Source organism: Manis javanica, chromosome 2, assembly GCF_040802235.1.
Source record: "Manis javanica isolate MJ-LG chromosome 2, MJ_LKY, whole genome shotgun sequence".
In the NCBI taxonomy this organism is placed as follows: domain Eukaryota; kingdom Metazoa; phylum Chordata; class Mammalia; order Pholidota; family Manidae; genus Manis; species Manis javanica.
Window position 1 is genome coordinate 66015585 of NC_133157.1, and position 27983 is coordinate 66043567.

Genomic DNA, 27983 nt, shown 5'->3' on the forward strand with positions numbered 1-27983 from the left:
CAAACTTTATGTAGTAAGCAAAAAAAAAAAAAAGTAAAATTCATCATTTTGAATGTTTTTTACAGGGATATTTGAATCCATCTCCTGTATAAATTTATTACCAAATTTGGGCTACCAATGGAGTAGATAGCAGTTAGGGCATTTTATTTGTTTTTTTGGCAGACTTGAATTGCCATACCCAAGTCAAACTTTTGATGTATTTATGATTATAGGCATAATTTTATATGTGTATTTGGGTGTGGAGACGGATTAAATAGAATCTATTATCAATGTGATAGAGGCCAAAAAACAAAGCAACATTCTGAATAATGCAAACACAGTAGACGTTTAACCCCTACTGCCACCTTGATAAAACCTCTTAAATTATTAAATCAATATACCTACACAAAACTCACATACTGTCAGGAAAATGGGAACTTCAGATTTTCTAAGTCAGATGTCAAATAAATATCTTTTCCTTTATGTAAAGAATTTGCCAACTTGTCCATTTCCTCTGGTTGCTGAGCTTGACCTCAGTAGCTGCTTGTGATTCAGAGAATTCTGAGGCAATACAAGTAATGACACTTGGATAATGGGCAGCAATTTAAGGGTGTCATGCTTCACAGAGTCACGGAGCCAGCCCATCACAAGTAAAGCTGAGAAATGGTACCCTGTGGCCAGCCAGCCAAATTGAAACTGAAGTAGTAATTGATATCATGGGCTATCACTCTAATGGGATTGTCACCCATTGATCTGAAATATTCATTTTTTAATCATGGGGAAAGAATTGGACAACTTCAAATGACAGCTCTCTATTCTCCAGACTTGACACCCAGGCTACTGACATTGTTCTTTTCAGTTCTACAAATGTGACAGCATTTAATGCAATAGAATCAATGAATGAAGTTAACACAGAAAAGGTCAAGTGAGAGGTTTCTTTTTGGTTCTTCTCTTATATTGCACAGGCTGTTGAAACAATTCAATCAGAAAACAGTTTGGCTTGGAAAAGACCAGAAAAATAAATAGACTGCCATTATGCAATAATCTCTTTTTAAAAGCTAATGTGGTGTTAGATCTGTAGCCGATCCAGCAGAAAGAAATTGCTGCTGCTTCTTTTCTAAATATCGTTTGATGTATTTGACACTAGATTTATTTCCACTTTAGTCATCAACAGTGCTTTCTTTCTTTCTTTTTTTTTGGTGCAACTTGTTTCTATTTCTGCAGGAAAGGACACCCTCTATACAGACCTCTCTGAAGTTGTGTCTACAATGGTGTTACCTCAGAGGGCTCCTTTCTGTCTCATGGTCACTAAGCTGGAGGGTTGAAGTGTAACCTTTTGGATATGTTGGACTAATTAGAACAAAAATTATTTTTGTGTTTTTTGATATATAAGCAAAAGTCATATATGTATGTGTGTGTCATTTATATAACATACATATATAAATTTTGTGAAAAATTTTCCTTCCTTGCCTCTACAGGCAGGATATAATGTCAAAATTTCCAATTTTTATCTTTATGAATGGAAGTCATCTGACTTAGTGACCAATGGTGTGTCATGTGCTAGTGGAGAATTCCCTTTTGAATAATAGATACTGGTTTTACTGTTTTTGCAAAGTTTGACTTGGGAAGTAGGAAGTTGCATAAGGGAAATGTCAGGCTGATAACTGGAGAAAATAAATGTTAGTATGCATTTATTATTTATGTTTGTATAGCCTTCATATGTGCATAGTACAGGGCATTTATCTCTTCTGCTATAATTAAATATTATTACATATCACAGTCTTAATAGAGTTGTACATTTTGGCCAGTTTTTATTTTAGGGCGCTTTAAAGGATTTTATATTTGCTAATTCTTCCCTGCCTAAAGGTAGTAAAATATAGTCCATCTCCGTTAGCTTTGAGTGAAGATTTATAGTCTTCTGAAGAAGTAAATGCATTAAAAACATGAGTTACTTTGTCAAACCACTATTTGGTTAGTTCCATTTAGGTAATAGAAGTTAAAAAACCAGTCTCTAATTTTCTTGCCACATCTTTTTTCTATCTACTGACCCACAGCCAAATAGCCCCAAATTCATCTATAAGTAAAGCTTTCAAAAGGTCAACAGTACAGAATTTCAAAAATATTTCAAAATTTTAAAAGAACTTCTTTATTACAGATTATTCAGAAACAGATACCTCACTAAAAATGTATCTTTGTTAAGTAGACTTACTGCTGAATAGAAGGGGATTTGTTGCTGCTGTTTTATAATTTTTCAAATAACAACATCCATGTGTCTATTTCAGCAAATAGGGGTGGCTAGAATTCACTCGACAAATACTTGTTGAGCCTGGGTGCCAGGTAGTGCTCCTAGTAGTAATAGCCTTATTCTCTAGAGGACAAAATTATAGGGTTTGTTACAGCCTCAGGCCAAGAATAATTGGTGAAAATAGTCAACTTGTTCTTTTGACATGGAATAGTTTTTTTGTGCAATATTCTCCAAGTTCAGACTAACATCACTTCTGTGGGGGACTGCAGTTGAATTTATAGGATTGTGTCTAAAATGGAAATCGGTACATCATTACTGTGATTTTAGTTTAACTGTGTTCCCCCCAAAGTAGAATTAGGCGAATTTAAGAGGAAAAAAGTTTTTCTCTATAGACCTTAACTAAGACAGTTCAGTAAAATTGTTAATAACTTGCTCCTAGATTCCAGAGTATCCATGTACCTTAATGATCTGCCCATAATTTGTGAAACTGGTTGGTGAAATAATTTTGAATGTGATTTTTAGGTTTATGCATATACTCTTACATGATTGTTAACAGTTGCATAACACTATACAAGACTGATTTTGTTTGACCTAAAACACTTTCACAAAGATTTTTAAATTATCTTCTATTTAGCATGTTTCCAATTTTTGAAAAATAGCCCTATAATAGGGTATCCTGTGATGGTAACAATGTTAGATTGATTTAGTTGCTTTTACAAAATGGCAATAGCCATTTCCTATAATTGTTATGAAGGCTAAATGAGATGTGTATAAAAGGATTTAATAATTTGTGAAGTTCCATTCAAATACAGAGTATTAATATAATCTAATTGCCCCTAACCTCAGTAGGCAGCTTTTAACTTTGACAGGCAACATTTATTGAGCGTTGGGCCTATAAGTCAGTCTCTTGGAACTAGCTTAACTCTGGAGAGGTCAGCAAAATAAACAGTTGTACTGACAGGCTAGATCACTCAAGTGTAGGTTTCTAATAATTTGCTGTTTTTGAGCTAAAATTAGGGTGGTGTCTTTCTGACAGCTTATTTGTTTCTAGGGAATATGAAGGGCCTAGTACTTAGAATATATTGTATATGATGCTGGGGTGTAGAGTAGGATGTGGGGTAGAAATGGGGAGAAGTATATTAGACTTTAAGAAAGTACAAGTTCAGTAGTTATCTCCTTTTTAATTTTTATAAGTAATATTGAATATTTAGAACAAGGATATTTTTTGAAAAGCCTGAAATGTGAACTACAGCATTCTGTGTTTTTATGACATTAAAGGGTTTCCTTTAAAAGCAAAAGCAGGCAGGGGTACAAAATTTAAGCCCCTGACACCCCACCCGCCTCCCAAAAATCCACAGATTGCAGGAAAAAAATTACATTGTCTTTTGTGTTGACATTAGATTTTGTGTTACACCACAGTAACTTTTTTCAAACTTTGTTTTTGTTTAGCATTTAGCAGAAGAAAAACCTGATGGCCTTATCAATGAATCTTCTAGGTATTCATCCTTTAAAGTATATATTGACTACTGGCTAATTGGAAAGAAAATTATGCCTATGAAAACCAAAAACAAACTGAGGAATACAAAACACATAGTCAAGGGAAGTTTATTATCTTTTTTCTTGCAGTTTAATTATTGCTAACTATTTATAATGGTCTGATAACTAAAATTTTATTTAAAGCATTTTTTTTATTATAGCATAAAGCGAGTGCTGAGCATACCAGTTCTTTGTGAGGAGCTTTGCAAATGTTACCTAAATGTTTGGAAATGTTATTTTCTTGTTCTTATTTAGTTTCTTTGGGATTGAAAATGATTATAACAAAAACAGTTGGCTGATATACTGCCTATAACAGTGATTCATTTGATTGAAATGTCGCTATTATTCAGAACAACAGAGGAGCGAAAATACAAATAGTTTCAACTTTGCATTTAGGACATTTGTTCAAGTGTCTTTATATTCCTTATTAGTTTGTTTTTAGACTCATACATATTTAAATTGGTTTACCTATATCAAACATATTCTTGCTAATGCAAAAATGGTTTTGGGATAGATGACAGTCACTAAATATGCTTCAGGTTTAAGAGGGAGGCCCCCAGAGGTTTGCTAAGGATGATCCAGACAAATAAAGACTGAAAGCAGGTGATTGATTCCCTATCATTTTGGAGTATGGTACTCTGCTGCTTTGTAACACTGCCTAAATAAACATTGCATTTGGGATATAGTTATAATTCAAATCAGACTGACCTTAAAATATTTTGGTAATTTTTTTCCTTATTAAAATATATGTAAATAAGCCAAATAGAAAATAACAAAATGGTTTGAAAGCCAAAATAAATTAAAACATAAAAGGCCTCCAATTTAAAGTTTGTAATTATTTATACTTTAAGATGTACACATTCTATCTCTATTCATATAAAATTTACTTAAAAATGAGATTTTGATATATATACTGTTAAAACTGGTCTTTCAATGAATTGAAGTTAATTTATATTTGAGAGTTTGGTTGTGTTCCTTGAAATAATTGGCTATTCCTTCAGGTAATATAAAGCTAGTATTAGGAGTGGATAGTCTAGTGTTAAAAAGTTCCTGAAGAATTGAGGAAAATTTAAAGAACCCTCAGCTTCACTACGCCTGTTAATAGAAAATAGCACTTCTGAGTACAGTAAGCTATTTTGTTACCCAGCATTCTGTCAAGTGGATTCTTTAACTCAAGTTTCCATATGTCTATTTTACAGAGAAAATATATATTCATAGTAATGAAGAAGATATTTATTCAAGATCTTGATATATCTTCTGAAGTATAGTTTAAAAAAAGCTGTTGAACATAGTGTTAATGTTAAGTAAATGTGTTCTCTGTATTTCTTTGAATTATAGTAATTACATGAAATGTTTTCATCAGTAGACTATCCTTGTTTTTATCATATTGGGCATCTGAATTTGATGCATTTCTTTACAAAGAAAATCATGAGGTAAAAATCATCTTTGATTGTAAGCTTATCTATCTTTGTAGTTCCAGAGTAGTAAATGAGCACTTAGTAAATATTTTTTAAATAAATAATGTGAGATTTTGATGTATATAGTAATGAATACAATTGCTATTTGAAGAATAAGTAGATTAGGAGTAAAATGAATCACTGGGTAGAGTACTATATACAGTTGACCCTTGATCGACACAGATTTGAACTGTACTGGTCCACTTATATGCAGATTTTTTCCAGTAAATATGTTGGAAAATTATTTTGAGATATGCAACAATTAAAAAAACATTCTTTTCTCTAGCTTCCTTTAAGAATACAATATATGATATGTGTAACATACACAATATGTGTTAATTGTTTATGTTATTGATAAGGTCAGCAGTGGTTTTTGGGGAATCAAAAGTTAAATGTCCCGACCCCGCATTGGTTCAAGGGTCAACTGTAGTTCTTAACTGCTAATTGATCTTATGGAGGTATTTCTTTTTTTAACTTCCTAACATTTATCTTTTGACATCTGTTCTTTGTTTGCTAATTTAGGCAAATTGCTTTGGCCGATATCATCATCATCAATAAAACAGATTTGGTTTCAGAAGAGGATTTAAACAAGTTAAGGAAAACCATTAGGTACAAAATTATAAGTGTGTTAAGTACCTATGAATCTAAAATGTACTATACAAAATGTTTTTACCATCACTATTGCCCTATTAGAAACTTACGGTTCAAGATAGACCTGCTTCAAATACCACTGGGGAATCACATCTATTGTTGTTGCTTAATTGACTGTTATGTAAATATTAGTATGTAAAATTATTCCCCATTGCTTACAGAATATAGTTCAAAGTTCATACTCAGGGTCTTCTGACTCTATCCTCCTTTTCCTGTCTTTTGACTCTTTCCTTACATGAACTTCCCTACTTTATCCAGGACAATTTACTACTTTCCCATGGTTGTGTCTTGCCAAATCTTCTCTTTACTCATTTTTTTTTCACACTCATTCTGCCAATCTTTGAATTCCTTTGTCTCTTTTTCTTTCTTTTTGGTAATTTTATCCATTTGCTAAAGCCCATCACCCCGTTTTCTCCCTGAAGTCTTCCTTGATTCAGATGATGTCACTTACCCTGTACTCTCATTGATTTGGCTTCCTTAACTGTCAACTAACCATGCCTGTCTTCCAGCGTACTTTCATGTCTTCAGTGTCCATGGCCAAGGCTGATCAGCATAGGTGAATGGTACTCAAATATGTGTTAAATGATCCAGCAAGCATTTGGACTTTTCAAATGAAGTTAGAGTTCAGGGACACTGAATTATTTTGTAAGACCTAAACTAACAAATGCTGTCTATAAAAAGATATTTGGTAACTTTTATTATTAGTCATCTTTAATGAGTATAGTTTACTGATATCAGATTTTGAATCCGTCAGTGCCCGTTCTTACAGTATATATGTTATAAATTGAATCAGTAAAACTAAGGTTCATTAGGAGATTGATTGCAATGACTAATGATTATGGAAAAATACACATTTTTTACATATTTGGTCTTATTTTAATAGTAATATCCTCTCAGACTTCACTATACAAAAATAATATCTCCCTGTGAAGGGCAGTTAGTGTTACAAAATGCTCAGTAATGTGGACTTTGGAATCTGCTTGGGTTCTGATTCTTGGTCTGTTTCTCAGTGTGTTCTTTTTAAGTCTCATCAAAAAACAGGAGTAATACCTATTACATAAGTTTGATTTGAGTAGTACATGAGACAATGTTGGTAAACTTTGCACAGTGCCTGACACAAAGTAAGTGCTCTATTAGCTATTCTTATTATTAGATTGTAGATTTTTTTTTAGTTTACATAGTTACTTCAAGTTACAGTAAATACAAAAAGTAAGAGATAATTGATATGTTTGAGATGTCTAGAAAGATAAAAGCAGTGAATGGATATTACTTATTACCTTTTTAACACCAGTCTACTGAATGTTGTTCCTCTTTCCAAAATCCTATGCATCAATATTATTGCTAGAAAGGACAATATAACCTATAGCAAAATTGCAAAATTTTTGACATAGGAGGGATTGTTACTACTGGGCTTTTCTATCCCCATTTTAACCATCTCAGCTGAATCTCTAACACCTGCTCTCTTGACTGTTAGCCAGTTTGTTGCCAGCCTGTACTCTACCGCAATACTAGAAAAGAACATGGACAAAGCACTTTGATAAATTAAATACATTTTTGGCTTTTTTACCTTCCATTGTACAAAGACTTGGAACTGACTTCAAATTAGATTTGGGGAGTTGAAAAACGGTACATGTATTTGAGAGGAAATAGCCATCAGGTTAAACAATATATTTAAAAGAGATTAAGAAGTTTGTGAAACAATGAAGAGACTTGCCTCAGAATCATTGTATATGCAAATCCTTACCCATGAGAATAAGCTTGAACAAACGGCAAATATCTTCAGCGAGTAACCCTGAAGGCAATGGAATTTGATGATGTAAAGATAAATAGATAAGGGGTAGAGTGTGTTGAAAAGGGTTTAACAAGTGTTTTTAATGCCATACAAAGGAAATATTTCATTATCTTAGTATCAGAAAGGGGAGGGCCAGCGCAGTAGGTACGGATTCTAGTTAGGGAGCTGAAGAGGTTATTCTGTAAGAGAATATGGATGTATTACTTAGTGTTACTCTGGATACTGAGGACAGGCTGGGGTCAAAGCCACTCATAAAGGTTTTTATTTCTAGCATGTGTAATAACCATTTCCACAATGTGTACTTGGGCAAAATTGAGTATCAGTAAAATTTTGGATATATATATATATATATATATACTAATTTTAATAACATTAGAATTACTGGCTACTTATAAATCATGTTTTCTAAAGTGAATGGCCTTTTTATAAAGCATAATAGAATCCCCTAGTTTATCAGTTGTGCAGTAGATTTTTGCAAATCATGTTTTGATGCCTAAATGCAATATGACCAAATGTATGATTACAAGAAAAAGAGTAACTGAACTACAGAAAATGTAACTTTTGTTTTTGTATTTTATATTTTTTTCTAGCTCCAGATATACTTGCATATGCTTACATTCTGATTTAAAAATAATGTGCTTGTGCTTTTTGAAAAGTTAACATTTACTTTTTTAACTTTTCCTCCTCATTTTTATATTTCAGGACAATAAATGGACTGGGAAAAATTTTAGAAACACAAAGATCAAGGTACTTTTTGAAAGCTATTTGGAATATTAACAATAAATAATTTTAGTTAATAATAAATGTTAAGTAATTAATAAATATGCTTGACTCTAAGAAAGATACATGGGCATTTAAAAAAATGGGGCCCAAAAAAGTTTTGAGTGCTCTTTACAAATTAATTTGGCATATTTATTATATTTTCGTCTCCTTTTTGTAGCTAAGACTGCACAGCCATGATTGATATCTACTTAAGAAGAAAACAGGACTTTCAAACACTTGAGAAAGTAATTAGTATGGAAATCTGAAAAAATATATTATTAGGAATCTTAATTTGAGGTTTTTAAGTGGCTTTTTAATATTTTTAAAATTTTCCTAGTGTTTCATTGTTGCAAAAATAATCTATCATGCAAAAATTCCTTTACTTTGAAGTTCTGGAATCATTTCTTTTTTAAAATTTTGATTTCCATTTCTTGTAGATTATTCTCTCTTTTTATTCCTTTCATACATATGTGCATTACTTTATAAAATAAATGTGTTCTTTAAACATCTGTAGAATGCATTTCTGGAAATTGAACTCTTTTTTCCATGGAATGTTATCATGGTTTCAGAAAATTTCTGTACAGGGTATTTTTGTGAAGCTCCTTTCTGAGTGAGAATGGCTCAGCAGCTGATAGACCCAGCAGCGCGCAGCCAGCAGCTCTGAGGTTCACAGCTGGCAGTCTAGTGCCACTCAGTCCTTAATTCAGACATTCTACCCGTGGAAGTGCAGCAGAGGCCTTAGCTGAGTGGCTGATCTGCCATGGCCGAGATTAGAAGTGCTGACAGACTACCTACCGTAAGTGTGAGGCAGTAACAGCAACAGCTGCTTATCTGTGTGTGTGAACAGCTGGCGAATAATTTGATATGCATTCTCAGAAGCCACTCATCTGCTGGTAGAGTTTAGCATAAGAATGCCCTAGTGTAAGTCCTCTGCAAGCATATGCCAAATGTGCTCCCTGCTTTTCGAATTCCAGTGTAGAAAATCTCTGATACCCTAACTCATACCGTGAGCTATGCCTCAGTATCTGTCTCCTTCCCATTGTGTTTCACCATTTCCTTTCTCCTTAAATATTTTCTTTACAAAAGGACATATAGACAATGATGATTTTTAACATTTAAGTACATTTTAACATATTGTATCCATAAAAGTTGTGGTTCTGTTGTAATAGCATTTATTTAGTTTACATTTACAAACATCTTAAATCAGTTTAAAGGTCCCTGGATCAATTTTTTGTTGTTTCTCACTTTGGACCTTTATGTCTGCATAAAGGTTTCATCTTGAATGGTGTATCCTGTAACTATTTTGATATTTATGTGACATTTCTTATGTTTGCTATGGCATATTATACAATAGTAAAGAAGTAACAAGCACAAAATTTTGTTACCTCAAGTGGAGGAATGAACAAGCGAATAAAATCTCCTTTATTTTCTCTTTCTTCAGTGTGCGGTGTTTGCCAGTGTATCTGAGAATCTAGGGCCTTTCAGAAATAGAGGTTCCTTGTTATGAGGACTGAAGTTGGATTAGGATCCTTTTCAGTGAAAATCATACCCTCCATGGTAGCGTTCTTACCATGGTGTTGAATCTTATATTAAATATTTCCCAAAATTCCTTGAGGCATAGCAACTTGAGCTTCTTGGTTAGAAACTAGAGATTTGGTTTTTAACAAAATAATTGAAATCACTATTATGGAAGTTTTGTTTCATTATGTTTTGTTTTGTTTTTTAAATTTTAATCCCTTAAGCATTCTGTGGTTGAGAAACACTGACAATAGGAAAACTGACAATAATGAAACTGCTATAAGCATGAGTAGAAATTGTTTACCTTGGGTGTTTAAAAACTAGGAATGGTGTGTAGCATTGTCTTATTTTTAAGTCTTCTGTTGCTTTTGAGGCAAGTGGAAGTTCTAATGGGTGATATAGACTTAAGAAGTAGGAGTAGAAGATTAGAAGTGCCATTCTTATCTTTTCCAGACATTTTTCTTTTTAACCTCAGAGATTTAAGTGGACGGAACTGAGGAAAACCAAAATCCAGCTGGTCAATAACAAGCTAATTCAACAAACTATTGAGCATTACAATAGTTGCTGGGCATATTTATGCCATATTGAGGATTAAGCAGTGTATATAGCAAAACCCCAACTTTAAGGAGGTCAGTCATTTGGGGGAGACAGAAACAAATAAACAGAAACCAATATATTAAATATTATTAATATTACAGGAATATTACATGCACAGAGTCCTATAAGAACAGGAAGGTAGAACAACTACTCAATTCTTCTTAATGAAGAGCCAGAAAATTTTGACTGACAAAGTTATCACTAACCTGAGTCCTGAAGAATGAGTAGGAGTTTTCCTGATGGACAAGAGCAGCAGGGGCTTTCAAGGCATAAGGAAGATTTTGTATTCCAGGGACCTGTGAGTATTTTAGAATGGCTAGACACATGTTGTAATGTTGCAGAGAGAAAAAGAGGTACCTATGACAGAAGAGAGGGAGAATTTGCCACAAAGGGTCTTGAATGCCGTGAATAATTGTTTGGGTTTTCTCCTGTAGACAGCAAGGAGTCAGTGATGGATTGCAAAAGCAGTAAGATTCTTGGGAAATAGATTTGAGTATGGTGCAGTTCTCCAGTTAGAATATGTGGGAGGAGGAGCAGCTTTGGGGTAAGATGGTGACAGCAGTGGGTTTGGTAAAGGTGGTTAGTTCAGTTTTGTAAACATTGAGCTTGAGGTGCCACTGGAGAAAGCAATTGGAAATCTGGTTCTAAAGTTCAGGATTTAGCTTTTGGATAGTATCAGCAACTTGTAGGTCTGGGATTGGCTGGTGACCCCTGCATGAGACTCCCCGAACTTTGAAAGGACAGTATCCGAGGAGTAGCAGCTGAACTCCCCTCCCCACCTCAGACAGCCACAGCCCTTGTCCTTTTCCACTCTTCTGTCCCCAGACTTAGGCTACTTAAAGCAGTCTTTAGACACAGGGAAAATTGAAAGCTCTTCTTAGGGAAAGATGGTATAGTGCTAACATAGATTGTTCACAAAATTAGAAAAGATAAGCTGTGGGGAAAGGTTTGTTAGTTTTTCTCCTTCTCCTTTTGCTTCATTCTCCCATTCAGTCTTTATTTACATGGTGGCAACAGTCTTTTCTTACTTATTTTTTCTGTATTAATGGTTTGGAAAAGATCTGATATTTTAATTACCAAGGGAGCAAATTAAACACATTTGATGCAATGGACTTTAGTTTTCTGGTCATATGCCTTGGATGAATGAAGGAATTTATTTCTCATGGAGGTGCCAGTTTGGGGGAAATCCATGATAATTTTCTTCCAGAACCTTAGACTTTTTCCTCTTTTCCAATCTATTGAGACTCTGGTGAGGTACAATGAGATGAGAGACTTTGATCTTTTATTATTCTCTGTAGAATTTAACCTGTACAGATCTGTTGTTGATCTTGTCTGTTTTGAAAATATCAAAAGAATTTGAGTATGAAGCAGAATTATCTCTAAATCTACATCATGCATTCTCAAGGACACTGTCAAAGTGAAAATATAGTTTATTTAGAAGCTTGTGTTTTAAAACTGGGTATTTACAAAATTGGCATTTATAAACTTTTTAAACTTTAAGCTATTTTCTAAGGTAAAGATGATAAACTTGGGGGGAACTTCATTTGTCACTTGTGAATATAAACATTTGCTAAACTGAAAATATTTGTGATCGTTTAATGTTAAGGCTTTGGTCTCTTAAGTAAATTGATATTTAAAAATTTCTTCATGGAATATTTACTTCCTTGCTTAATCATTTTAGTAATTCTGCTTATCTAGAGTGTACAGAATTTGAAATGTTACAGTCCATTAGTTTAGAAGTCTGGAGGATTCTTCTTTTTTTTGTTATTTGTGGAAAGGATTTGTGACTTTCATTTTTTTAAATTAAAGTATTGATATACAATCTTATGTTGGTTTCAAATGTACAACAGAGTAGTTCAACAGTTACCCATATTATAAAATCCTCACTCCCCTCTAGTGCTGCTACTGTCAAATTAGTAAGATGTTACAAAATCCTTGGCTATATTCTCCATGCTGTAACACCATCCCCATGATCAACTTATATTGTGATTGTGAATTATTTATTGTGCCCCTTTATCCCCTTCACCCTCCTCCCCTGCCCGTCCCCCACCAGTCCCAATCCCTCCTCCTTGGTAACCACCAGTCCCTTCTCAGTATCTATGAGTCTACTGCCGTTATGTTCCTTCTGTTTTGCTTTGTTTTTGTATTCCACAAATAAGTGAAATCATATGGTACTTGTCTTTCTCTGCTTGACTTATTTCACTGAGTATAATAGCCTCTAGATCCATCCATGCTGTTGCAAATGGGAGGACTTCTTTTCTTTTTAAGGCTGAATAATACTCCATTGTATATATGGTACCACATTTCTTTTTAGAGGATTCTTCTTTTAGTAAGTTGAGTGTTTGCATTTGCCAGGATAAATGTTCATGATACAACCTCTGAGTATCATCACCACAAATATGAATTCGGCAGACAAGTGAGAATAAATAAAGCAGCAACAGCTGGTCAGTCTTAAGTTAAAGGAGATGATTTAGCTTATGTTTGCAAATTTTAAAAAATCTTAAATTTGACAAACAGAAGTTTTGTTTTCCTTGTGAAAACATTTAATAAGTATTTGGCAAGTTCCTGGAGTCTAATTTTGAAATTATATGCTTGTCATTTTCTTCATGTTAGCTTTGATTATAGAGGAATCACTATCTTCTACTGTTTTATAGGACTATGTAAAATTTGGAACTCAATCACTAGTCTTTATAAATTTACTTTTGTATATTTAAACTAACCTAATTGTGATATGATATTCCCTTTTGATTAGAATCACTGCTTTCCTAATAGGGCTTACTTACCACTGAAGAATTCTAACAGAAATAATGTTTATTTAGGTAGAGCACAACTGGGAAGTTTCAGTCTATATGCAACCCCATTCTGAAGGAAATGAAATCAAATCATATTCTTTGGATGTGGATAAAGGTTGTAGAGTGAATATATACACATTGGTTGTTTGACTCTCATATTCTTACAATATTACCTGTTATGCAACAAAGCAAAACTGAAGGAACAAAACAGCAGCAGACTCACAGAACCTAAGAATGGACTAACAGTTACCAAGGGGAAAGGGACTTGGGAGGGTGGGTGGGAAGGGAGGGATTAGGGAATTAAGGGGCATTATGATTAGCACACATAATATAGGGGGGGCATGGGGAAGTAAGTATAGCACAGAGAAGACAAGTAGTGATTCCATAGCATCTTGCTATGCTGATGGACAGTGACTGTAATGGGGTGTGGGGGGACTTGATAATAGGGGGAATGTAGTAACCATGTTGCTCATGTGAAACCTGAGCATAAGATTGTATATCAATGATACCTTAATAAAAAAAAATATTACCTGTTATGTTGTGGAAAGGAGAAAGTGAAATAGAAGACTAAAATTCCAAAAGTAATGTACATATACTGCTATATTATTTCCATTTGTTCCACTTCCCTCATTTCATCTTTTGAGTAGTGAACTGCTGCTTTGTAAAGTTTCAGTTCTTGAAGTATTTTTTTTTGCTATAAAAATGAATTTAAAAAGCTCATAAATTTTCAGGATTGAAAATACAATTGAAACCAAAACAATAACAAAAAACTATAGCTTATTGAAGCAATAACAATAATTTTCTGCCTTCATCTTAAAATGTTCACCCAGGTTTTTGAATTTTATGTATAAATCTTATAAAAAACTTTTTACAATGGGCTTTTTATTCCCTGCCAATCATTTTTATGTGTTTCCCAAAAGATAGTATGATATACAATTAACCTTCATATCTGCACTTTTGGCGGAAGAGTCTTAGAGTTTTTTTATTGATTAATTGAATTTATTTCACAGAATTTCACACTGTTCACATTGGTTTTCTTCTTTTTAGAGTTGATCTCTCTAATGTATTAGATCTTCATGCTTTTGACAGTCTCTCTGGGATAAGGTATGTTTCCTGTATTTTGTTCACTTTTATTCTAATGTACTTTTAATTCCACAGTTATAGGAGTTCATAGGAATGATTTACACAGCTGCACATTTGATTTAAGCTTCCTGTCATTCTTTTGGCATACAAGACCATTCCTAATGATTATATTTATTGAAAGTTTTGTTAATTGGATGTTTGGAAATCACAGTGCATTTTCCTATATAAATTATATAGTGTAATTATATAGTGTAAATGGTAGTTAACTTTAGAGACTAAGTGTTAATATTTCTACACCAACCACTCTGTATAATACTTTCCTTTCTATGAGAAAATGTATGAAATACATAGAAAATTTTAGCTTAGGATGTTCCCATAGACACCTCCTTTCCTTTTAGTTATGAATCAGTTTTCTGCCTCTTTCCCTGGAGGGAATCTTTTTGCTTAGAGAGAAGGAAATTTATCTTACTTACCTTTCTTCCCTGGACATCAGTATCTTCCCTTTTAAAAAAAAAAATCATCTTAACCTTTTTTAAGTGTGCAGTTCAGTAGTATTAAGTGTATTCATGTTATGCAATGGACCTACAGAACTTTTTCATTTTGCAAAACTGAAACTCTATAACTATTACACAACAATTACCCCATTTCCCCCTTCCTGCAGTCCCTGACAACCACCATTCTATTATCCATTTCTAAGAATCTGACTAGAATTCTCATGTAAGTGGAATCACACAGTATATTTGTCTTATGGTGACTGGTTTGTTTCACTTATAGATTCCTCCAAGTTCATCCATGTTGCAGCAGTTGACAGGATTTCCTTTCTCTTTAAGGCTAAATAATGTTCCATTGTACGTATAGACCACATTATGTTTATCCACTCGTCCATTGAGGTTTCTTTCACCTCTTGGTTTTTCTGAATAATGCTTCTGTGAACAAATATTCATGTTAGCTGAGATCATTTTAGTTCTTTTTTGAGATCCTCATTTTAGTTCTTTTGGATTTATACCTGGAAATGAGATTGCTGGATCACATGGTAATTCTATTTTTAATATTTTGAGGAACCACCATACTATTTTCCATAGCAGCTGCACTGTTTCATATGCTCACCAACAGCACACAGATGTTTCATTTTCTCCACATCTTGCGAACACTTGTTATTTTCTGTTGTTTTTGACAGTAGCTATCCTAATGGGTGTGAGTGATAGCTCATTGTAGTTTTGATTTTCATTTCTCTAATTAGAGGTATTAAATGTCTTTTCATATGCTTTTGACTATTTGTATACATCCTTGGAGAAATGTCTATTCAAGTACTTTGCCCATTTTTTAATGGGTTTTTTGTTGTGGCTGAATTGTATGAGTTCTTTATATATTGTACATATTAACTCATTGGATACATGATTTGCAAATATTTTCTCCCATGTCTTCTGAAGTAGCTGAGTCATAAAACCTTTATGTGAGAGGTCCCCTCCCTACACCTACCTGGGGGAAAGGAGCATCCTTATCTCTGAAGATGAAGGGGCACACAGAGGAGTCAGAAGGAACAGGCCTTGCTGAATTTCCTTCAATTTCCTACACTTCGCCCATAATCAGTCCTATGGTATCATTCCACAACTTTCCATTCTTCATCAAACTTAACATAAAAACACTCAGGTTTAACCATTTGTCTTGCCAGTGTGTATCAGCCTCGGGCAAGTTCACTATGGATTCAGGGAGGCTGAGGAATGAAAATGGAACTTTCTTGGGGTGAAAGGGTTTATTACCTGGCCTGTTCTCCCAGGTATAGGCCGAGCACTAGAATTATGTCTGCATCCAACAGTCTGCAGGTCTCTAATCCTCCTTCCTCTCTACCTCTGCCCAGAGTGCTGGGCAGAGCTTTTTATATAGTATCTCAGTCAATAATAGTTAATTGCCTATGGGTGTAGAAGCAGTAGCCTAGCAGAAGGCCAGTTACATCATCAAGTAGTTTAGGTTCAGGTGAGGATCCTGGCCATAGAAACCTTCACTTTATCCAGACCATTTCTTTGGGTCTTAATTTCCTTATTTCCTCTGTGGCACATAAAACTTATAGTTAATAAATTTGTATGTTTTTCTCCTGTTAATCTCTTTATCTAATTTTCAGACCCAGCCAGGGACCTCAGAGGGTAGAGGAAAACTTTTTCCTTCCCTGTGGAAGTTGTAAGCACTCATTGTCCAACAACAATAAATACTGAACATAGGGAGAGAGCATATGATTTTTCAAACATTTTCTAAGGTAATCTCATTCCACAGTTGCTTAAGAACGGTTATAATGCATTAGTGACACTTAAAGAAGTAGCTGTTTAGTGTGATGCCCCCTCTATGGATAAGGCCTTTGTATAATTTTCAATTGTGCTTAGTTGCTAAACAGGAGAATCATTCCCTGAGCAACCAGCTGGGAAGGATTTAATTTGACACTTTCCCTACAAGACCCCCAAGTGAGACTCATTTCCCTCCAACAGTTCCTACAAGCCTTTTTTCCTCTTCCTTAAACTTGCTGTTACTGATTTACCCCTCACTGTTCTTCAAGGCAAAACATCTACAAGGTATTAAGGCCCTTTTCTCCCCCTAAGCTATGCCCATGAGTGACTAAATGTGTGATATAGTTGTATGGTTATGATTTGTTATGCCATCTTGATCTTCTTGTTCTTTTCATATCAGAACAATGCATTTTTAAGATTGTGGCTTTTTGTTTTCTCTGAACCCCTGGTAACTGACTATATAGAAAGCTTATATGTATGGATACTATTTATTTTTTAATAAGTAGATACGTTCAAAGGAAAACAATGATAAAGGAAAAAAATTATCCTTTTAACTTTTTTTATGTACTAGTAGTATTTTCATATTAGCACGGTGAGGGTAGATGAAATTTTGAGCATGGTGAAATGTTTATGTATATTTTTTTAGATCTGTATTAGATCTGTTGGAATTAAAAAGAAATCTCCTAACATTTTTAACCACACAAAATAGTGTTGCTAAAGATTAGTTTTTCTCCATATTATGAGTGTATTTACATAGGTGAATGTGTATATATTTTTTAGAAAGTTTTTAAACAATCTTCCAGCTTTCCTCTATCGGAATATGTAAATAGCATATAAAATTAGACCTGCATAATATATTCAGTTGTGTAAAGCCTCTTACTTATTTAGCTTTGTATTTGTAACACATAAGATTAAATCACAGGTGTATTGATCTCTGAATTTATAATTGGTTGTTCTTAGTTTGCAGAAGAAACTTCAACATGTGCCAGCAACACATCCTCACCTTGATCAGGTAAAAAAAAATTTTTTTAATGTTTTTAAAGTACTTCTTTAAATTGGTTCTGATTAGGGATTGTTTTATTAGAACTCATTCTCAAAAAGTATTTTTGAACTGTTATCAGTTTTCAGAATTTGAGTGCTTTGAGATCATCTAATTGAGCTTCTTAATGCAAAATAAGAATTCATCAAACCAGACTTAGGAAGTCATGCTTTCTAGCTTCTCCATTCTACAGGTCACTCAGCATATTTTGATCAGTTCTGATGGAAAATACTGCTTAAATGTAGCGTGGGCTTTCCACTTTTAACTATATTGAACTAACTGATTAAGGAAAAGTCTGTTATAAGCATCCATGGCTTATTTAAATAAAAATCGACTTTGAGTTTCACCTTCAGATAGCACTATAAATTTGAACTCGTTAAGGTATTGTTAATGTTCTAAAACTCTTAATTCCTGAAGAAAATATTGAAGATGTTAGGAACAAACAAAATATATTTTCACTGTACCCATCTTTGTTTTAAGCAAGTTGTAGATAGTATAGGGTAACTTCTTTGTTCCATTTAAACATGATGAGAGGAAGGGGCATGTGAGTGAGTAATGTACCTCTTCCCTCCTCTTTTTAATGATTGCTCCTTTTTGAATCATTATTAACTGTAATGGGGCCAGGATAATAGAAGCCACTTGTTTGTGTCTTCATTTCGGCTCATATTTATGGGGAGCTATACTACCATGTTTGTGGCATTCTTCTCTGAGAAACTTATCTTAATAGAATATTCAACTTCTCTTATCTTTAAAATGAATGAATGCAAAAAATGTAAGTCCTTGGTGGTAGAATTTTTGGGAAAAACCAGCTCTTTATGATAATTGATATTATTCATAAGGATGAAGCACATTCTTATTAAGCTGCTGGGTGAAGGACTTCATACTAAGATTCATAAGGAGTAAAAGATGAAGGGTATGTAGTACTCACTTTCAGAAACCTTTATAATTGCCAGTATCTACACCGCAGTATCTTGAATATACCTCTCTTGTGGCATTTATAATACCTTGTAGTTTGGGTTGAAATGATTTTCTCTTGTAGTGGGCTCTAAATTCCTTAAATATAAATTCTTCATTGCTTAGCTCAGGGCATGGTATATGGTGGGTGCTCAGTGAACAGTTGTAAGAATGAAAAGCTGTAATTTTCAAATGAGAGTGTACATCAGAAGTACTTGTGGAGCATTTTAAAAAATACTGGGGATACTCAGTAGTCCACACCCCTCATATCTCAAGGAATGAGGCTTGGTATGTGCAAATTAGTATGTATATATATGTTTTTATCATTTTATTATGGGAATGTTCAAAGTAGAACAGTATAATAAACCTCATGTACACATGCAATAGCTGTCAACATTTTGCTGATTTTATTTAATCTATCTTACCAACATTTTTTTGCTGGAGTACTTTTTACACTCTTTTTTAAATAGAAAATTTCAAACATACATAAAAGTAGAATAGCATAATGAACCTCTGAGTACTCATCACCCTTGCTGGAGTGTATAAAAGCAACTCCAGACATTATGTCATTTCACCAGTAAATAGGGCATGCCTTCTTTTTTTTTTAAGCTCTGCAGGGGATTCTGATGCACTTCCCTGCTTCAGATATATAAGCAGAGCAGAATGTCATATTGCAGACAAAGGGCTATGAGATTTGGGGGCATGAACAGTCTCATTTGATTTATTGGATCTAAGGCTTGATGAAAGATAAGTTTTATTTTTGTTGATATTTAGTAAAGCGTACAAGTTTTTAGTGTACAAATCAATGTATCTTTATGTATATTTGTACCTGTATATCTCTCCATATGCACACATGAATACATACCTCTGTAATTCCCACTCAGATCAAGATATAGAAAATTTCCAAAATAGTTAAGACACCTCTTTTGTCTTTCCCAGTTAGCATCTCTTCTTCTTCCAGGTATTTGGACCAATACAACAAAAAGTAGCCTTATAGGAAGGTTTGGGTTTTTTTTTTTCTTTCCACTGGAATAAGTAAGAGAAATAGAAATCCAGATGTTTAAAAGTGGGCAAGTAAGAATATTCTAGAAGAGCAGGACTCTATCTCAGTAGTCTTGGTGAATGGTTGAACTAATGTATTGGGCTTTGATTTGCTAGGCAGAGTACCCATGCTGTGCTATCAGACAGCGTCAGGTGAGCTGAACTGGACTGTGGAGTTGGGAGACCAAGCAGGAAGATACTGCTGAAGTCCAGAACTGTGTGATGAGGGCCTGGGCTATATTGGTTACAGTGAGAATGGAAGTGGGATAAATTGAGCACTGGTTCACAGGTAGACTTGCCTGAACAGCCTTACTGACTGATGGAGCAGTAAGAAAAGAGCCATGTTGGGCGACAAGCCTAGATTGACTAGTGGACCCTAGAAATAGATCTGGAATGCAAACTGATTTGGATGAATACTCCCAACTACTCAGTTTTGTTCCTAGTGGCAGGATATCACAGTAGAGATTACACAGGCAAAGAGGAGCCCAGGACTGGAGTGTGAAAATACAGATTTTGGGTTTAAGCTTGTTAATGGACTCAGTTTTCCAGATGAACAAAACATATAGAAGTTATTTGCATATTAGGTATTGTTTACAAAATAGTAGAAAACTAAGGGAAATAATCTTGTAGGTTAAAATAAAAACAGACTGAACTCCTAAAATTTAGGAATTATTGCCAAAGTTTATTTTAGGGGCAGTGTCTTATTTTGCATTAGTTATCTAAAATATTGCCTCAATTTTCTGCTTTTTTTTGTGCTTGGGAAAAGGAGAGTTAATTTTAGACTCAAAACAAAAACTGGAAAAAAATAAAGTTGGGGGATTACACTCCCTGACTTCAAGCTCTACTATAAAGCCACAGTAATCAAGACAATTTGGTACTGGCACAAGAGATGACCCATAGACCAATGGAACAGACTAGAGAGCCCAGATATAAACCCAACCTTATATGGTCAATTAATATATGATACAGGAGCCATGGACATAAAGTGGGGAAATGACAGCCTCTTCAACCACTGATGTTGGCAAAACTGGGCAGCTACATGCAAAAGAATGAAACTGGATTATTGTCTCTCCCCACACACAAAAGTAAACTTGAAGTGGATCAAAGACCTGAATGTAAGTAATGAAACCATAAAACTCTTAGAAAACAACATAGGCAAAAATCTCCTGAATATAAATATGAGCAACTTTTTCCTGAACGCATCTCCTCGGGCAAAGGAAACAAAATAGAAAATGAACAAATGGGACTACATCATGCTAAAAGCTTCAAAGGACACCATCAGCAGAACAAAAAAGACATCCTGCAGTATGGGAGAATATATTTGTAAATGACATATCTGACAAGGGGTTAACATCCAAAATATACAAAGAACTCACACGGCTCAACAATCTAAAAGCAAATAACCTGATTAAAACATGGGCAGAAGATATGAACAGACACTTCTTCAAAGAAGAAATTCAGATGGCCAACAGGCACGTGAAAAGATGCTCCACATTGCTAATTATCAGGGAAATGCAAATGAAAACCACAATGAGATATCACCTCACACCAAGGATGGTCAGCATCGAAAAGGCTAAGAACAACAAATGCTGGAAAGGATGCAGAGAAAGGGGAACCCTCCTACACTGCTGGTGGTGAATGTAAACTAGTTCAACCATTGTGGAAAGCAGTATGGAGGTTCCTCAAAAAACTAAAAATAGAAATACCATTTGACCCAGGAATTCCACTCCTAGGAATTTACCCAAAGAATACAAGTTCTCAGATTCAAAAAGAGATATGCACCCCTATGTTTATCACAGCACTATTTACAATAGCCAAGATATGGAAGCAACCTAAGTGTCCATCAGTAGATGAATGGATAAAGAAGAGGTGGTACATATACATAATGGAATACTATTCAGCCATAAGAAAGAAACAAATCCTACTATTTGCAACAACATGGATGGAGCTGGAGGGTATTATGCTTAGTGAAATAAGCCAGGCAGACAAAGATAAGTACCAAATGATTTCCCTCATTTGTGAAATGTAACAATGAAGCAAAACTGAAGGAACAAAACATCAGCAGACTCACAAACTCCAAGAAGGGACTAGCGTTTACCAAAGGGGATGGGTGGGGGAGGGCAAAGGGGATTGAGGGGTATTATGATTAGTACACATGGTGTGGGGGGATCATGGGAAGACAGTGTAGCCCAGAGAAGACAAGTAGTGACTCTGTGACATCTTACTACACTGATGGACAGTGACTGCAATGGGGTATGGAGGGGACTCGATAATATGGATGAATGTAGTAACCACATTGTTTTTCATGTGAAACCTTCATAAGATTGTATATCAATAATACCTTAATAAAAAAAATTGTATAATAAAAATAAAAATAGAAAAAAAAACCTGGGAAAAAAGTCTGAAATGGATGATACCTAGGACATACTGTATGTGTTACTAAAGTTTAATCCCTGAATAATGTTTAGTCAATTCTTAATTTCTCATAGCTTTCATGTTCACTCCCTGTAAGGAGGACCTGAGGTTGAAGGGTGAGAAGGTAGACAGGAAAACCCAAGTGGCAATCTGTGTATCTTTGCCAGTAGAGCCAATTATACATTATGAGTTGTGTCCCTCAACTTCTGCACTGGGAATTTATGGATTTCATCTTTATAGTTTCTCTAATGTAAGAAGGGTTTCTTGGTACAGGAAAGCACCTGGTTCTTAAATATATGTATCTTCCTGAAGCCCATGAGACATTGTGTTAATTTTTAGGACCCTTTTTATCTCACACTGTAGTAAATTGCACCCCTTAGAAATATTGTCATATCTCTAACCTGCCAAAACCAAAAATCAATTCGGATATTAAATTATAAGCTAAGAATACAGCAATAGAATAAAGTGATATTGAGTCCTATATTGAAGCATTCCTAATACTAAAAGCCAAGTTATCCAACTTGAATAAAATATATTTAAAGTTATTTTGAAGGTTGAATTACTACTTACTGACTTTTGAAACTGCCAAATTATGTTTCATTTGGCAACCTTTGCTGTATGTTTTGACATGCTATGATTTGCTATGTATTTTGATAAGGAGTTTTAGGTATTATTTGTGGTGATTGCTTTAAGGAGGAAGAAAGACTGTATTTTGTTTAAATGCATGCTGTTAATACCTTAACCATATGAAAATAAATAGTTAAAAATAGAATTTGTTTAAGATTTAAAAATAAGTACTTTTTAAAAAACTGTAGTAAAGAACACACAATATCAGATCTACCCTTTTAACAAATTTTTACATGTATAGTACAATATTGCTAACTGTATGCACATTGTTGTGCAGATTTCTAGAACATTTTCATCTTGAATGACTGAAAGTCTATACCCATTAAACAACAACTCCCTGTTTTCCCTTCCCCCAGCCCCCAGCAACTACCATAGTACTTTCTGCTTCTATAAGTTTGACTACTTAGGTACCTCGTGTAAATGGAATCATGCAGTATGTGTCCATCTGTGACTGGTTTATTTCACTCAGCATAATGTTCTCTGAGCTCATCCATGTTGTAGCATATGGCAGGATTTCCTTTTTCTTTTAAGGATGAATAATATTCCATTTCACCACATTTTTATACTGCATTATATATATTACATTTTCTTTACCCATTCATCCATTAATGTTACATTGTTTCCACCTTTTGGCTATTTTGACAAAATTAGTACTTTTAAAAATCTAACATTTTAATGTCCAATTTTAGTTGGCTTGCACAGATTATATCTGAGTAAAAAAGTGCTTTCTGCTTTTCCTATTACTAGCAACAGGGGAGACTCAGTATTTTGTGCTTAAATTGTTCTCTCTTCCTGTAGCTATTTTTAAACTATATTTGGAGAAAACAGTTTTGGTCTTTTCATATTTCCTACTATTAAGTCTATATGATTTTCTAGTGAGTAGAATTGCTGTTAAGGTATGCAGTTCTAGGAAATTGTACGAAGCTGTGCTTCAGTATGTTTTTCTGCCTGTTTGACTTGAGCATCTTCTCATTATCCAGGGTGAAGTTTGTTCTTTCATCATGTTAAGATTAACCCTTGTGTATTTTTGTCATTAAGTTGAAATTTGGGGTTATAGAGGCAAACAGAGGTTTGGATTTTAATTTATGTGTGACCAGCTAGAAGAAATCTTAAGTTTTTAGTTCCTTAGAGTGGACAGTGAGGGATTTATCAAGATCAGGAGCAAACATAAATCTCAAAGTTACCTTTCTGTAAATGATGATGTCCACCTTATAAAAATCAAAGATGACATTATACTATCATTCTCTAGGAATGACCTCTAGGAATTCTTCTCCCCTTGGTCAGAGATAAACCAAACCTTTCCACTGTGTTTATGGAGAACAGAATAACACTTTTGTTTTTGAGTTTTACTCCTGGCTCTTAGTAGTTCATTACTTTCTGAGCATCAATTACCTGTTTATAAAATGGAAATAATTCTCTTTATTCCACAGGATTGTTATCGTGAGTAAATGGAAAGATGAAATGAAGTGAACCAGGCAAAAGTACCTGGCTCAGTATATATTCAATACACTGTATTATCTCCCCTCTTAGTGCTGAGAATCCTGAAAAGGATGAATTAAAGAATGAGTACCTTTTCTTGAGAATTTCTCTGTGTAAATACTAAGCCATTGATCAACTCTGCAAAATGTAGAAATGAAGTTGCTGATACAAAAAATCAGTGAGTTAGTGAAAAAGATATATCCAATATGGCTGTTTGACAAAATAAATTTTCATGAATGTTTTCTTGACTTTTTGTCTTAGAACTTCTTAAAAATCATTTTGACCTTACTATTAAAAAATCATGATTGCTTACTTCTCTCGATTTGCAGAGTGTTATTACAGTCACATTTGAAGTACCAGGAAATGCAAAGGAAGAAAGTCTAAATGTGTTTATTCAGGTGAATGCAATTTTTGACTGACTATTGATTTGTCAGCTGTTTTGTTACATAGCTTTGGCAATGGTTGGTCTTACTAAAATATATCCCTTGATACAGAATCTTCTGTGGGAAAAGAATGTGAGAAACAAGGATGATGATTGCATGGAGGTCATACGACTGAAGGTGCAGTACATGGTTTACAGTTTTATACTCTTGGACAAAGTTCCTTTCTTGACTGTTAATATAAATCATACTTGGTCTTAAACAAAAGCATTGGTTTCTGTACAAATAACCTTTGTGTATTTCATTTCTCCTATTTCCATTGCTAAAAAGCAGCTTTGGAAATCACTGCATAAAACACTATTTATTTGCACAGCCTCATTCAGTGTTGCAGCTAAAACAACCTGTGTGCCTTGAAGTGCTACCTGTGCTCTCTACTCCGAAGTGTTCTGAGTGTTATCTGGCTAATGAGCTTGACTCGTTGAAACTCTTTCCCCTTGGCACACAGCTTGGTCAGTTCAAGAAAACTGAACATTATCTTGTATTTAATTTTCCAAGAGAGCATCATTAACAGAGAAATAATATTAGAAACCTTTCTGCAGCTGAATCGGATGCTTCTTGATGCATTTAGCAGACACTAAACATTTGTCATACTATAAACAAAGTTACAGAAGTCTAGAATTCTTGTGCTGTGTTTGGAAACCCATTGGTATTACTTGACATTTGGGTATTTATGTCACAAAAGGTGTTTTTACCAGGTTGTGCTTAAACAGTCAAGTCATTTGAGTGTCTACTCTTGTGTTTCCAGAAGCATGCATTAAGTTTTTATTATTACTGTTAGAAACTAGAATCTCCAGTTAGCACCTGAGTTCCTGGGGTCTTTAGAGTGACAAATGTTAAAACTGTCAAGAAACTATTTATATTTCTTTACTCCCTGTGCTGGCTTTACCTGCGACTGGTGCTGCAGAGCAGCACAGGTGAATCTCAGTCTGTTCCCCAGTCATGCCCCATGGAACTAAGCTAGATCCTACTGCCACTTTATGACTATAACACCCTGTACATTCCACGATCCTGACTAGCAGATCATACTTCATTCTGTAATGGCTTTTATCCCCAATACTGAATGTGGGGTGGTTGGTTATCTGGAAAGAGCCATTTAAGCATTTATACTGATGCTGCCACTAAGACCTCTCACGAAGTTCAGTGGCCCATCCTGTAGCACCCCAGTTTGGATTTGTCTGGAGGTATGTGATGGTTTTTCTCCAGTTGTCCTGTTTGGCCTTCCTCTCATCACAGCAACACTGGAGGATCTGGGGCAACATGGCCTTTATCTTCACAGACTTTCTTCTCTTTCCTGTTTCCAGACAAAGTATTAGTCTGATGAAAATATGTTCAAAATGTTAAGTAACAGCTGACACTTGACAGTTTTTTTTATAAGTAAAATGAATTGATCTTAGATAACTTTTCCCAAAGAATTTATTACATATTAAATCAGATTTTAAAAGCAGAGTAATCAAATCATTATGTTGTACACCTTAAACTAATACAATATTATATGTCAGTTGTATCTCAGTAAAACTGGGGGTGGGAGGAGCAGAAAACAGAACTGAGCACAGCAAAAGAAAACTGGGAGAACCATACCCACAATACACAAATACCCCAAAAGTACACCAAATAACCTGGTGGGAATGACAATGAGCAGTTAGTCTCTTACTGTATTTTCTGTTAACCATTTAATATATATACCAAAGTACATATATTAATTTTTTAGCAAATACATATAACAACCATTATTTCAGAGAAATTATTTCTCCATAGGAGCCAGCTTATCAGATAATTTGTTCCCCATTTCTGGAAATCAATATTAAGTGAATTTTTCCAGATAAAATATATTTTTCTTTTCCTTTATTTCATCATTATGTACTCTATTTATTGCAGTCTATTTAAAGACAAATTATCATTCACATCTTTTAACTTCTCAGATTTTTCACTAAAACTGAAACTGTATGAAATTCTTAAAAGTAGAATGAGCAATAGAATTTCAGACCTACCATGTTTTTATCATTTGGTTTCATTTTTTCTTGTGATATTACTGAAAGAACATCTTAATACATGACTTTATCATTAGAAAAGGAGATTGTCTTAAAAGATCAATGTGCAATCTTTTTTAAAAATTGGAGGCTTTAGGAAACTTTCTAATAAATAACTGGGATTAAGTAATTTTAACAGCATCTTTATATGAATTTGCATTTCAAAAAGGAATAGGAATGATTAATCCACTGACATTGATAATTGACTTCAGCTTTTAAATTTGAATTGCGGCTGATTGAGCATTCTCTGAGCAGGGTCTGGTCTCCATCAAAGACAAACCACAACAGGTGATTGTCCAAGGTGTCCATGAGCTTTATGATCTGGAGGAGACTTCAGTGAGATGGAAAGATGACACTGAGAGGACAAATCGATTGGTTCTTATTGGTAAGTGACAGTTAAATTTTTTAAAGCAAAATAAAAAAACAAATATTTGAAAGGGATATAATAAGCTCCTTAAGCACTATTAATCAATCTGAACCCCTTTTTGTAAGCCTAAATAAACTGGTTAGGGTGTTTATCTTAATCTTGTGATAACCTTTGTAAAATCTTGTTAGGCCTTTAAAAACTCTTCTTCAAACAGTTTTAGATAAGTGCTTAATCCAAATGCCATTTTGGTTCTGAGGGACTTAACTAGAAAGTTAAAGAAGGAATCACTACTCTTGTTTTGTAAATTTCTGAAGATCTAGAGTTGGTAGGTAAACTGTGTCATTTTAATAAGCATAATACTCCATGTTTTGTTCTGTTTGCAGGCAGGAATTTAGATAAGGATATCCTTAAACAACTATTTATAGCTACTGTGACTGAAACAGAGAAACAGTGGACAACACCTTTCAAAGAAGATCAAGTTTGTCTATAACACTAGGAGCATCTTATCAAAAGGATTGGTTAATAAAATTGGGAATAAGTTTCCTACTGGATGTATGTCAAGCATATATTCTTTGCATTACTTTTGCTTTGAATTCCAGTGTACTTTAAAACTGTGTTTATTATGGAGTACAGAAAATATAGTGAACAGTACTCTCAAACATTTGACATTCATTCAATAAAATATCTTCTCAAGTGTTTTGTGTATATAGACAGACATTTCACAGAAATATCTTTCAGACTTGGCTTTGGAATTTACATATGCTGAATTTTTCACCCATCAAAGTTATTTATAATAATAATGTTAAGACTAATTTCAACACTCATTTTCCCTTAGAACTTTAGCTAATTTCATGTATAAAATTTTGTTATTAACACAAATTCTTTTTAAATGTCACCATTTTAATT

At 34.2% G+C, this 27983-nt stretch overlaps 1 protein-coding gene across 8 annotated transcripts in view; it reads left to right on the plus strand.

The window, feature by feature from the left end:
* The window catches only part of LOC108386694 (zinc-regulated GTPase metalloprotein activator 1B), a 44904-nt gene extending 17131 nt beyond the window's left edge, over positions 1-27773 (plus strand). For 5 of the 8 annotated variants that reach the window (XM_036991215.2, XM_073228622.1, XM_036991220.2 and 2 more), the window contains 9 exons: positions 3674-3720; positions 5740-5826; positions 8363-8407; positions 14377-14433; positions 17649-17700; positions 24573-24641; positions 24738-24803; positions 26966-27095; positions 27461-27773. In XM_036991215.2, the coding sequence (XP_036847110.1) occupies positions 3674-3720; positions 5740-5826; positions 8363-8407; positions 14377-14433; positions 17649-17700; positions 24573-24641; positions 24738-24803; positions 26966-27095; positions 27461-27567 (660 nt within the window). In that variant the 3' untranslated portion in view covers positions 27568-27773. The remainder of the gene's footprint in view (positions 1-3673; positions 3721-5739; positions 5827-8362; positions 8408-14376; positions 14434-17648; positions 17701-24572; positions 24642-24737; positions 24804-26965; positions 27096-27460) is intronic. The other 3 variants (XM_036991216.2, XM_073228620.1, XM_073228621.1) reach the window with 3 other exon arrangements.
* Positions 27774-27983: the final 210 nt, after the last annotated feature.